Here is a 14416-nt window from a genome sequence, read left to right on the forward strand (position 1 = left end):
AAGATTTATTTATTTATTTGAAAGGCAAAGTTACAGAGAGGCAGAAGCAGAGAGAGAGAGAGAGAGAGGAAGAAAGAGAAGAGAACAGAAGAGAAGAATGAGAGAGAAAGAGTGAGAGTGAGAGAGAAAGAGTGAGAGAGAAAGAGTGAGAGAGAGAGAGAGAGAGAGTCTTTCATCCGTTGGTTTACTCCCCAGATGGCTGCAATGGCCAGAGCTGTACTGATCTGAAGCCAGGAGCCAGGAGCTTCTTCTGAGTCTCTCACACGCGTTCAGGGACCCAAAGTCTTGGGCCATCTTCTACTGCTTTCCCAGGCCATAGTTGAGAGCTGGATTGGAAGTGGAGCAGCCAGGACCAAAACCAGTGCCCATATGGGATGTCAGCTGTGCAAGCGGTGGCTTTACCTGCTATGCCACAGCGCTGGCCCCAATATCTAAGTTTTTAATATAAGATGTCAATTCTACCTTTTGTTTGAATGACTTCTAAGGCACATGGTTCTTTTAACTGTCTATATATGTGGTGGAATGAGAAGGCCATGCCAAGATGGCCGCTGGCAACAGAAACTGCCAGGAAACAGGCTGTGATTGGATCTTTCGGAAACCACATGACAACGGAGCCTGACTGACAACAGGCTGTGATTGGATGGCTTCGGAAACCACATGGCAACAGGGTGTGATTGGTTAGGGCATAGACCACCCCTTGACTAGATTGGCTGCCTTGGCTATATAAGCTGCTGTACCAGCTGAAATAAACGAGTCTATGGGCTGTTCGCCTTTGGCCTGCTTTCACCCGACTCCCGGGGTCTGTGTGGTGACTCTGCGCTTCTTGCCTCCACCACGCTCCTCCTCTCAGAACGAATCCACAGCACCATATATAGAATGCTTCTATTTTCTGAATGTTTGTGTTGCCCTAAAATTCAAATGTTGGAGGCCAGCACTGTCATGTAGCAGCTTAAGCTACTGCCTGCAGTGCCAGCATCCCATATGAGCGCCGGTTCGAGACCCGGCTGCTCCACTTTTGATCCAGCTCTCTGCTATGGCCTTGGAAGGCAGCAGAAGATGGTCCAAGTGCATGGGCCCCTGCACACGCATGGGAGACCCAGAAGAAGCTCCTGGCTCTTGGCTTCAGATCAGCACATTTCTGGCCATTGCGACCAATTGGGGAATGAACCAGCAGATGGAAGACTTCTCTTTTTGGCTTTCTTTCTCTCTCTATGTAACTCTGCCTTTCAAATAAATAAATATTTAAAAAAAAAAAAACAGAGGTTGAACCCTAGTCATCAATGCAGTAGTGTTAAGAGATGGGGTCTTCAGGAGCGACTAGGTCATAAGGGTGTAACCCTCATGAATGGCATTAGTGTTCTTAGAAAGAGGCCCAATGGAACTTGCCCACCCCTTCCGTGTAAGGATATGGGTAGAAAGTACCATCTAAGAGGAATGCTTATGAGCCATTCAGTTTATAGTACTTTGTTACAGCAACCTGTAAGAATTGACACCTACTTTCCAGGGGATTGTCAGAGAATATTATATCAAATGGACAGTTTCGTGTCCATCAGTGCCTCAATTTATGGAGCTATTCTTATGGGTGGTTGCCTGAGGAAGGTGCACTGCATTTGTGAAAATTCAGGAACTCTTAACCTTTGAGTTTGGGCCAGATTTTAGAGGGTTGGCTCACTCCTTGAAATGGTGGACCATAATTTTATTTGCGTGGTTTTTTTCCTGGCAGTTGATACACTTCTGTTGCCAATATACAGTGAGGTTCATGTTCCAAAAAATGGATAAGAATCACCATTCTCAAGTTCTTGTTATAAAGCCAGACTTTCAAAAAGCTGAATCTGGATAATATTAGAATCGTTTTTTAAAAGATTGCTTTTACTCAATTTGTCTTGTTGTGATGCAGCCCTTATTAGGAGACATTTCAAGGAAAGTCTCCTTCCTTTTGTTCATTCATTCATTTCTTCATTCACTCACTTAATGTATATGAAGAACCTGCTATCTGAGGGATGGGCTTATGTGTGAAGGATATAATGATGAAAGAAACAAAATAAACATCCTTTGATTCAATGGTGTTTACATTTCTTACTAAGTGGTTATAGACAATAAACAAGAAAAATAACAGTGCTATTCCCATTAGTTAAGTAACAAGGAGAAAAAAATTAAGTAAAACAGAAAGTATGACATATTACAGTTGGGAAAACATAAACATTTTAGTTAGGATGGCCAGGGAAGGCTCCTTGGAGACAGTGACTTGAACAAAAGGGAAAATAGTGGCTGAGGAGGTCAGAGAGGCTATTGGGACCCAGGACCTTGAGGTCTTACCCAGGACTTGGATGTTTGCTCTGTGTGACAAGGGAATTGCCATAGTGTTCTGAGAGAGACATGCTCTATGTATGTGTTCACAAGATTAATCTGATTGATGTATTGAGAATAGATGAATTGAGGAACAAAGGCAGAAGCAAGGAGATCAGTTGGGAGAGTCTTCTCATAGTCCAAGGAAAAGTTGATGGTGATTAGAGCAGGGATTGGCAGTAGATGGGGCAAGAAATGACTGAGTTTTGAAATTCCCTTGAAACTCTGGTACTGTTAGGATATTTGTGAGAATGTTAACCACTTAAGAAGCTCTCCAGGAAACATTTCTTAGTGTTCTTAGTGTTTGAATTATTTTTACTTCTCCCACTCCTCCACCAAAGTGCTTATGTCCTCTGTGAATGTATCTGACCATAAGGAAGTTTAGAACACATTAATTACCCATGCTCAGGAAGCATATTCAACTTAATGGTATTTTGCATATTTAACTTACTTTCTCACCCTTCCATAAGTTTTCCCTTTGCTTGACATTTTATTACAGTTTTAAATTTCTGTCATTCTTTTTCATGTTTTTGAGGCTCTCTTAATATTCTTTTCTGTACAATTTAGGACATTTCTCTCATTAAATCTATGTGAGAAGCCACCTTTCACATTGTCTTAAAGGTAATACCTGTATTCTTTTCACATTTGTGATTGTTCCTTTGCTATATAGGAAAGAAATTTACTATAAGATTCAAACCATCAGAATAGCTTGTGTTTTGCATTAAATATAGGAATGTTTATTGTATGTAAGGAAAACAACTTACCTATTTGGTTATTAAACTCAGCAGGTCAGTTGAGTTAAAAGTGAGTCAAATAGATTTTTGGGCTGAATTACTAGTCATAAATTTAACTAAAACACTTAGTTCAGTGATGTGTTATATCTGTGACATTTCCTAATTTTGAAAGTTGCCCTTGAGTTTATTTGATGAGAACATTTAATATCATAAACAGGAACAAAAGAAGTAGCGAGGAATTTGCTCACATTCAACATGATTAGATCTTGTGGTTTACAAACACTGAACTTGATTTCTAGAATCTAAAGAAACAGTGTTATGTCAATATATATCAAACCAAAATTCTGATGAAAATTGATGAAAGTCTGAAAAGCAAATGCATCAGACTACAAACTGTTTATATTTACATACTTTATTCCTAAGGAAATGTAAACTGTAAAATAAACAGTTTTTTCTATCACTCATCACATGATGCCATTTCTCAGATATAGGTTGCTATTTTAATGCTCTTATGACATATTTCTCACTGAATGTTTTATAATATTTTTGGGGATAAAAGTGTGATTTCTATTTTAAAATAAAATCTCTCAGACTCATAAACACTTTGAAAGGGATTGTAGAGATCACCTAAGGGTCTGATTTGTAGATGCAAACCCTGAAGTCTATTATGTTGAAATCAAAGTCCAACAGCTTGTTAATGGACTCCTAACTACCAGTTCAGGGCTTTAAACAAAAATCTTGGATTACTGACATTCAGTGAACTGAATTCCTAGCTCTATGAGATCATCAAAAAGACTGAAACATCAAAGTCATGTTTTCATTACAAGTACAAGTCCAACATATTAAAAGGTTTATTACCATTCTAATTAGTGATGTGCTAGTACATGGAATCTTCTGTGTGACATATTTCAGGGTGAGTAGAATTCATGGAGAAGCCTGTCTCTGCAGTCTTTCCTATCATTGTATATACCATTATTAAGCCCTCAGACTTCCTGTCAATTACTTTTAGCTATCCTTTGTGAATATTACCTCATCTGAAAATGAACAATGGGTTTCCAAGAGAATTCTGGAAAAATTTCTCCCATTAGTATAAGCAATATGCCATAATTACCTCTTCTATAACCATTTGGCTTTGTGGTATCACAGTGATGATAAAAGCTTTTAAAAAATAAGAGAAAGTTAAGCACTGAGCATGAAAAAATTGAAGTTGGTGATATTAATGCTATTGGATTAACTGTTACCTATTTAATCAGCATTTTGAATACATTAGTTAAATTGAACCTTATACTATAATACCTGTCTTGATTTCTATGGCAAAAAGGAACTCTGCATTTTTAAAAATTATTTGGCTTATAGTTTAACTATGAACTACATATAGATTGTTCTCAGGAGTAAATTATAACATAGTTCAATGTGGGATGCTTCTCTGATATTGATGCAAACTCTTGCAAAGAATTAAAATGTGAAAACTTCTTTGAGAACCTTTCCTTTAATGTTTTCCACAGACAGATTGTATATATGAGGTTTTTTTTGTGTGTATATGTATGTTTTTGACTTATTGTTTTTCAGGTGCACATATCTGAAGTAAGATGATTTATCAAAAATTCTGCATGATTTTGTTACAGTGGGGTAAGTTTGCTATTTTAATGCTGTTATGTAATGCTCATATATATGCTCATAATTAAACTTGCAAACCAAACGAAAGTATAAATGTCAAAATTAAAGTCTTCCTTACCTCCTGAAAACAACCTAATAGTGTATTCCTCTGGGATTTTTTTTTTTTATTTTTGACAGGCAGAGTGGACAGTGAGAGAGAGACAGAGAGAAAGGTCTTCCTTTTGCTGTTGGTTCACCCTCCAATGGCCGCCTCGGTAGCGCGCTGCGGCCGGTGCACCGCGCTGATCCGATGGCAGGAGCCAGGTGCTTATCCTGGTCTCCCCTGGGGTGCAGAGCCCAAACACTTGGGCCATCCTCCACTGCACTCCCTGGCCACAGCAGAGAGCTGGCCTGGAAGAGGGGCAACCGGGACAGGATCGGTGCCCCGATCAGGACTAGAACCCGGTGTGCCGGCGCCGCAAGGCGGAGGATTAGCCTGTTGAGCCACGGCGCCGGCCTCCTCTGGGATTTTAACACACACACACACTCTCTCTCTCCCCCCCTGTGTCTCTTGTTCTCATAATTGCAAAAATAGAACTGGTCTCTACATTTTGTTCTGTATGTTTCCTTTCCCATGCAGCAGGTTTTCAACTTATCACAACCATTTTTCTTATAAGTTTTTACCAATGTACTTGTTAATTTAATGGTCCTGTGACAATCCTGTATATGAGTGTACCTTAATTTATTTGATCAATTTTGGATCAGTAAATTCTTTTCTTTAGCAATAATAGTACATTGAATTCCATATATCTGTATCTTTATTTGGAAGCATATTTATTTATGTTAATTCCTGAAGAGGAATTTACATGTTGAGTAGTACACACATTTTCCAATTTCATGCTGTGATAGCTCCTCCACAGAGCATTGTACCATTTATTGTCCCAACATGAATATGAGTACATAAGAATGCTGTCCTATTACATTTCTGCCAAAGAAGCATATTATCATTCCTTTAACTTTTTTTCCTTTCAGAAAAGAAATATATGGCAGCTCATTTCAATTTCATTTATTTGATTATTTATAATGTTGAGCAGTTTCTTGACCATTTATATTTCTGATGCAATTTTCTAGTTCATATACATTGATAATTTTTTACTACTTTTTATTGGCCTTAGTTGAAATTTAGAAATTTCTGAAATGTAATATATATTTAGCCCTATAAAAAGATCCAATAAAATGTATGTGTATAAAGAGATTTATTATGAGGAATTGGCTCATACAATTATGAAGGATGCAAAGTCCCAAGATCTGTAGTCAGCAAGTAGAGGCCCAAGGGAGCCAATGGTGTAGTTCCAGTACAAGTTGAAAGGTCTGAAAACCAGGAGAGCTGATAATCTAAGTTCTAGTCTGAATGCTAGCAGCCTCAAGACCAAGGAAAGCATGCTTGAGGCAGTCAGGCAGGATCACTCTCTCTTATCTGTTGTTGTATTTGTGTCTTCAGTTGATTGGGTGAGTTGCATTTTATTAAGGAGGACAGTCTTCTTTCATTGGTCTAGCAATTCAAATGTTAATTTCATCCAGCAAGAACCTCACAGTCAAACCTAGAATAATGTTTGATCACATGTCTGGGTATCCTGTGGGCTCAGTCAAGCTGACACATAAAATGAACCATGATATGCCTTAATGGGATGGTTCCAAGATGGCAGAGTAGGGAGAGTACTTACTGCTCTAGTCCAGGAGAAGATAGTTTAAACAAAGTGGAGAGAGTGTAGTCTCAGGGAAGAGTTAGGGAGAAAATGGCAGAGGAAACTCCACCAAAATTAGAGGGACACAGTGGACCTTAGTAGAAGGTGTGGATGCCCACAGCTTGGGACTCCAGCAAGTGAGAGCCTACGCACCAGCGTTGGAAAGTGAGTTGAGACCAGACCACAGCAGCCCAAACCATTGGCAATAAAGCTGAAGTAAGATCCTAGAGGGAACCTGGCTTGGAGCTCCAAGGGGATTACTCTCAGAGGATCTCCAATTAGACTCACAGCTGACTTCTCATCAGAAACCATACAGGCTAGGAAGGAATGGCAAGATATACCCAGGTACTAAGAGAGAAAAACTGCTATCCCAGAATATTATATCCTGCAAAGCTCTCATTTGTGAATGAAGATGAAATAAAGACCTTTCACAGCAAACAGAAATTGAAAGAATTTGTCACCACTCGTCCAGCCCTGCAAAAAATGCTTAAAGATGTGCTACACACAGAAACGCAGAAACACGGCCATCAATATGAAAGAAGGTAAAGGAAGAAAACTTACCCGTAAAAGATCATAGGAAGGGGCCGGCGCCGTGGCTCAATAGGCTAATCCTCTGCCTTGCGGCGCTGGCACACAGGGTTCTAGCCCTGGTCGGGGCAATGTATTCTGTCCCAGTTGCCCCTCTTCCAGGCCAGCTCTCTGCTGTGGCCCAGGATTGCAAAAGGAAGACCTTTCTCTCTGTCTCTCTCTCTCACTGTCCACTCTGCCTGTCAAAAAAAAAAAAAAAAAAGATCATAGGAAGCTCAAAGCATATACTAGAAAATATCTTTGGGAAAACGGCAGGGCAAAGTTACCACTTATCAATAGTCACATTGAACGTTAATGACCTCAACTCTCCAGTTAAAAGACACAGACTGGCTGAATGGATTAAGGAACAAAACCCATCTATTTGCTGCCTACAAGAAACACATCTTTGCAACAAAGATGCATCCAGACTGAAAGTGAAAGGTTGGAAAAAGATATTCCAAGCCATCAGAAACCAAAAAAAAAAAAAAAAAAAAAAAGCAGGTGTAGCCATTATTAATATCAGACAAAATAAACTTTAACACAAAAACTGTTAAGAGAGACAAAGAGGGGCACTATATAATGATTAAGGGTTCAATTCAACAGGAAGATGTAACTATTATAAATGTATATGCACTTAATTACAGGGCACTGGTTTATTTAAAAGATATGTTAAGGGAATTAAAGGGAGACTTAGATTCCAATACAATAATACTGGGGAACTTCAATACTCCACTCTCAAAAGTAGACAGATCAACCAGACAGAAGATCAACAAGGAAACAGCAGATTTAATAGACACTATAGCCCAAATGGATCTAACAGATATCTACAGAACTTTCAATACTACATTTAAAGATTTTACATTCTTCTCAGCAGTGCATGGAACCTTCTCTAGGATTGACCACATACTAGGCCATAAAGCAAGTCTCAGCAAATTTAAAAGAATTAGAATCATACCATGCAGCTTCTCAGACCACAGTGGAATGAAGGTGGAAATTAGCTACTCAGGAATCCCTAGAAAGTATGCAAACACATGGAGACTGAACAACATGCTCCTGAATGAACACTGGGTCATAGAAGAAATCAAAAGAGAAATCAAAAATTTTCTGGAAATAAATGAGAATAACAACACAACATATCAAAACTTATGGGATATGGCAAAAGCAGTGTTGAGAGGAAAGTTTATAGCAATAGGTGCCTACACCAAGAAATTAATTGGAAAGGCACCAAATAAATGAGCTTTCAGTGCATCTCAAGGATCTAGAAAAACTGCAGCAAACAAGACCCAAATCTAGTAGGAGAAGAGAAATAATTAAAATCAGAGAAGAAATCAACAAGATTGAATCCAAAAAAAAAAAAAACATTACAAAAAGTCAGCCAAGCGAAGAGCTGGTTTATTGAAAAAATGAATAAAATTGACACACCATTCGCTCAACTAACTAAAAAAAGAAGAGAAAAGACCCAAATCAAAATCAGAAATGAAAAAGGAAATGTAACAACAGACACCACAGAAATAAAAAGAATCATCAGAAATTACTACAAGGACTTGTATGCCAGCAAACAGGGAAATCTATCAGAAATGGATAGATTCCTGGACACATGCAATCTACCTAAATTGAACCATGAAGACATAGAAAACCTAAATAGACCCATAACTGAGAAAGAAATTGAAACAGTAATAAAGGCCCTCCCAACAAAGAAAAGCCCAGGACCAGATGGATTCACTGCTGAATTCTACCAGATATTTAAAGAACTAACTCCATTTCTTCTCAAACTATTCAGAACAATTGAAAAAGAGGGAATCCTCCTAAATTCTTTCTATGAAGCCAGCATCACCTTAATCCCTAAGCCAGAGAAAGATGCAGCATTGAAAGAGAATTACAGACCAATATCCCTGATGAACATAGATGCAAAAATACTCAATAAAATTCTGGCCAATAGAATGCAACAACACATCAAAAAGATCATTCACCCAGACCAAGTGGGATTTATCCCTGGTATGCAGTGATGGTTCAATGTTCGCAAATCAGTCAATGTGATACACCACATTAACAGACTGCAGAAGAAAAGCCATATGATTATCTCAATAGATGTAGAGAAAACATTTGATAAAATACAACACCCTTTCATGATGAAAACTCTAAGCAAACTGGGTATGGAAGGAACATTCCTCAATACAATCAAAACAATTTATGAAAAACCCACGGCCTAGCATCCTATTGAATGAGGAAAAGTTGGAAGCAATTCCACTGAGATCTGGTACCAGACAGGGATGCCTACTCTCACCACTGCTATTCAACATAGTTCTGGAAGTTTTAGCCAGCGCTATTAGGCAAGAAAAAGAAATTAAAGGGATACAAATTGGGAAGGAAGAAGTCAAGCTATCCCTCTTTGCAGATGATATGATTCTTTATTTAGGGGATCCAAAGAACTCTACTAAGAGACTATTGGAACTCATAGAAGAGTTTTGCAAAGTAGCAGGATATAAAATCAATGCATAACCGGCGCTGTAGCTCACTAGGCTAATCCTCCACCTGTGGCGCCGGCACCCCCAGGTTCTAGTCCTGGTTGGGGCGCCGGATTCTGTCCCAGCTGCTTCTCTTCCAGTCTGGCTCTCTGCTGTGGCCTGGGAATACAGTGGAGAATGGCCCAGATCCTTGGGCCCTGCACCCACATGAGAGACCAGGAGGAATCACCTGGTTTCTGGCTTCGGATTGGCACAGCGTGCCGGCCACAACACGGCAGCCATAGCGGCCACTTGGTTGGTGAACCAATGGAAAAAGGAAGACCTTTCTCTCTGTCTCTCTGTCTTTCACTGTATAACTCTGCCTGTCAAAAAAAATCATAAAGGAGTTTGGCAAAGTAGCAGGATATAAAATCAATGCACAAAAATCAACAACCTTTATATACACAGCAATGCCATGGCTGAGAAAGAACGGCTAAGATCAATCCTCTTCACAATAGCTACAAAAACAATCAAATACCTTGGAGTAAACTTAACCAAGGACGTTAAATATCTCTATGATGAGAATTACAAAATCTTAAAGAAAGAAATAGAAGAGGATACCAAAAAATGGAAAAATCTTCCATGCTCATGGATTGGAAGCATCAACATCATCAAAATGTCCATTCTCCCAAAAGCAATTTATAGATTCAACGTGATACCAATCAAGATACCAAAGACATTCTTCTCAGATCTAGAAAAAATGATGCTGAAATTCATATGGAGATGTAGGAGACCTCGAATAGCTAAAGCATTCTTGTACAACAAAAACAAAGCTGGAGGCATCACAATACCAGATTTCAGGACATACTACAGGGCAGTTGTAATCAAAACAGCATGGTACTGGTACAGAAACAGATGGATAGACCAATGGAACAGAATAGAAACACCAGAAATCAATCCAAATATCTACAGCCAACTTATATTTGATAAAGGATCTAAAACCAATTCCTGGAGCAAGGACAGTCTATTCAATAAATGGTGCTGGGAAAATTGGATTTCCACGTGCAGAAGCATGAAGCAAGACCCCTACCTTACACCTTTCACAAAAATCTACTCAATATGGATTAAAGATCTAAATCTATGACCCGACTCCATCAAATTATTAGAGAATATTGGAGAAACCCTGCAAGATATTGGCACTGGCAAAGACTTCTTGGAAAAGACCCCAGAGGCACAGGCAGTCAAAGCCAAAATTAACTATTGGGATTGCATCAAACTGAGAAGTTTCTGTATTGCCAAGGAAACAGGAAAGAGCAGAGACAACCGACAGAATGGGAAAAATATTTGCAAACTATGCTACAGATAAAGGATTAATAACCAGAGTCTACAAAGAAATCAAGAAACTCCACAACAAAGCAACCAACCCACTTAAGAGATGGGCCAAGGACCTCAATAGACATTTTTCAAAAGAGGAAATCCAAATGGCCAACAGGCACATGAAAAAATGTTCAAGATCACTAGCCATCAGGGAAATGTAAATCAAAACCACAATGAGGTTTCACCTCACCCCAGTTAGAATGGCTCACATGGCAAGGATGTGGGGAAAAAGGGACACTAACCCACTGTTGGTGGGAATGCAAACTGATAAAGCCACTGTGGAAGTCAGTCTGGAGATTCCTCAGAAACCTGAATATAACCCTACCATACAACCCAGCCATCCCACTCCTTGGAATTCACCCAAAGGAAATCAAATTGGCAAACAAAACAACAGTTTGCACCTTAATGTTTATTGCAGCTCAATTCACAATAGCTAAGACCTGGAACCAACCCAAATGCCCATCAACAGTAGACTGGATAAAGAAATTATGGGACATGTACTCTATAGAATACTATACAGCAGTAAAAAACAATGAATTCTGGTCATTTGCAACACAATGGAGGAATCTGGAAAACATCATGCTGAGTGAATTAAGCCAGTCCCAAAGGGACAAATATATTATCTCCCTGATTGGTGACAACTAACCAAGCACCAAAAAGGAAACCTGTTAAAGTGAAATGGACACTATGATAAACAGTGACTTGATCAGCCCTTGCCCTGACTGTTGATGAACAACTTAATACTTTATTCCTTTTAGTATTTTTTTTGGTTGTTCTTCTTGATAATATTGTTTGAATTCTGTAATTAATACACAGTTATTCTTAAGTGTTGAAACTTAACTGAAAAGTGATCCCTGTTAAATATGAGTGGAAATAAGAGAGGAAAGAGATGTACAATTTTGGACATGCTCAATCAGACTTGCCCCAAATGGCAGAGTTAGAAATATACCAAGGGATTCCAAATTCAATCCCATCAAGGTAGCATGTACCAATGCCAACTCACTAGTCCAAGTGATCAATTTCTGTTCAAAATTGATCATAATGATAGGATTAAGAGTCAAAGGGATCACAAAAACAAGACTAGTTTCTGAAAATAGTAACCAATAGAATAAAAAAAAAGGGAGAGAATGATCAAACATGGGAAGCGGGATACACAGTAGACTCATAGAATGGCAGATGTCCTAAACAGCACTCTGGCCTCAGAATCAGCCCTTAAGGCATTCAGATCTGGCTGAAAAGCCCATGAGAGTATTTCAGGCATGGAAAGCCAGGACACACTGGCAAAAAAAAAAAAAAAAATGACCTAAATGAAAGGTCTATGCGAATGAGATCCCAGTGGAAAGAATGGGCCATCAAAGAAGGAGGTACCTTTCTCTTAAGGGAGGAGAGAACTTCCACTTTGACTATGACCTTGTCTAAATATGATCAGAGTCGGTGAACTCAGAAGCCTTCCATAGCCTGGGCAACTCATGACAAGGGCCTAGGGTGATTACTGATGCCATAAATAAGAGTGTCAATTTGTTAAGTCAACAACAGGAGTCACTGTGCACTTACTCCTCATGTAGGATCTCTGTCCTTAATGTGCTGTACATTGTGATTTAATGCTATAGCTAGTACTCAAACAGTATTTTTCACTTTGTTTCTCTGTGCAGGTGCAAACTGTTAAAATCTTTACTTAATATATACTAAACTGATCTTCTGTATATAAAGAGAATTGAAAATGAATCTTGATGTCAGTGAAAGGGGAGAGGGAGCAGGAGAGGCGAGGGTTGTTTGGGAGGGAAGTTATGGGGGGAAGCCATTGTAATCTATAAGCTGTACTTTGGAAATTTATATTCCTTAAATAAAAATTTTTAAAAAAAACTAAAAAAAAAGAACAAGGAAGACAATATGACACCCCCAAAAGAACACTACACTTCAATACTAGATTGTGAAGATGATGAGATGAAAGAAATGGGAGAGATGGAATTCAAATAATTGATCATAAGATTACATAGAAGTAATCAGAAACAAATGCATGAGCTACTGAAATTCATACAGGACATTAAAAAAATTAATCCTATGAAATTGAGATGTTAAAGAGAAATCAAAATGAAATGAAGAATTCAATAGAACAGATATAAATTCACTGTAGAGCCTTCAGAACAGAATTGGTGAAGTAGAAGGAAGAATATCAGACTTAGAAGACAAAGCAAATGAAAGTATACAGTCTAAGCAAAGACAAGAAGAGGAAATTAGAAAACTAAAAACACTATGTGGAATCTACAGGATACTGTAAAACGACCCAACATATGGGTTCTAGGATTTCCTGAAGGCATGGAAAGAGATAAAGGATTAGAAAGCCTTTTTAGTGAAATAATAACAGAAAACTTTCCCGGTTTGGAGAAAGAAAGGGGCATCCAAGTATAGAAAGCACATAGAACTCCTAATAGACATGACCAGAAAAGATCTTCACTATGAGACATTGTAATCAAATTCACCACAGTAAAACATAAAAAGATTCTAAATGTGCACAAGAGAAATGCCAGATTTCTTTAAGAGGATCTCCAATTGCACTCACAGTGAATTTCTCATCAGAAATTCTATAGGCTAGGCGAGAATGGCAAGATATAGTCCAAGTCTTAAGAGCAAAAAAACTGTCAACCCAAAATATTATACCTTGCAAAGCTTTCATTCGTGAATGAAGGTCAAATAAAGACCTTCCATAACAAACAGAAATGAAAGAATTCGTCACCACCTGTCCAGCCCTACAAAAGATGCTTACGGATGTGTTGCACAAAGAAACACAGAAACATGGTCATCTCTATGAAAGAAGGTAAAGGAAGAAAATCTCTCAATAAAAGTTCAAAGAAAATTCTAAATAAAAAATACCAATATTTTTGGAAAAATGGCAGGGCCAAGTCGTTACCTATCCATGGTCACCTTGAATGTAAATGGACTCAACTCTCCAGTTAAAAGACACAGACTGGCTTAATGGATTAAAAAACAAAACCCATCTTTTTGCTGTCTATAAGAAACACATCTCACCAACGAAGATGCACGCAGATTGAAAGTGAAAGCATTGAAGAAGATATCCCATGCCAACAGAAACCAAAAAAAGAGCTGGTGTAGCCATACCAATAACAGATAAAATAGACTTTAACACAAAAACTGTTAAAAGAAACAAAGAAGGGCACTATATAATAATTAAGGGATCAAATCAACAGGAAGATGTAACTATTATAAATGTATATGCACCTAATTACAGGGCACCTGGCTATTTAAAAGAAATGTTAAGAGATTTAAAGGGGCCTGCACCGCGGCTCACTAGGCTAATCTTCCGCCTTGCAGCGCCAGCACACCAGGTTCTAGTCCCGGTTGGGGCGCTGGATTCTGTCCCGGTTGCCCCTCTTCCAGGCCAGCTCTCTGCTATGGCCCGGGAGTACAGTGGAGGATGGCCCAAGTGCTTGGGCCCTGCACCCCATGGGAGACCAGGAGAAGCACCTGGCTCCTGCCATCGGATCAGCGCGGTGCGCCGGCTGCAGCGCACCAGCTGTGGCAGCCATTGGAGGGTGAACCAACGGCAAAGGAAGACCTTTCTCTCTGTCTCTCTGTCTCTATTCACTCT

General features: G+C 38.9%; 1 protein-coding gene across 3 annotated transcripts in view; it reads left to right on the top strand.

The window, feature by feature from the left end:
- LEPR (leptin receptor) overlaps window positions 1-14416 on the top strand; it is a 140309-nt gene that overhangs the window by 32429 nt on the left and 93464 nt on the right. For 2 of the 3 annotated variants that reach the window (XM_062191488.1, XM_062191490.1), the window contains one exon: window positions 4650-4709. In XM_062191488.1, the coding sequence (XP_062047472.1) occupies window positions 4670-4709 (40 nt within the window). In that variant the 5' untranslated portion in view covers window positions 4650-4669. Of the gene's footprint in view, window positions 1-4649; window positions 4710-14416 lie in introns of those variants that run through there. The other variant, XM_062191493.1, reaches the window with a different exon arrangement.

Source organism: Lepus europaeus, chromosome 5, assembly GCF_033115175.1.
Source record: "Lepus europaeus isolate LE1 chromosome 5, mLepTim1.pri, whole genome shotgun sequence".
Classification (NCBI taxonomy): domain Eukaryota; kingdom Metazoa; phylum Chordata; class Mammalia; order Lagomorpha; family Leporidae; genus Lepus; species Lepus europaeus.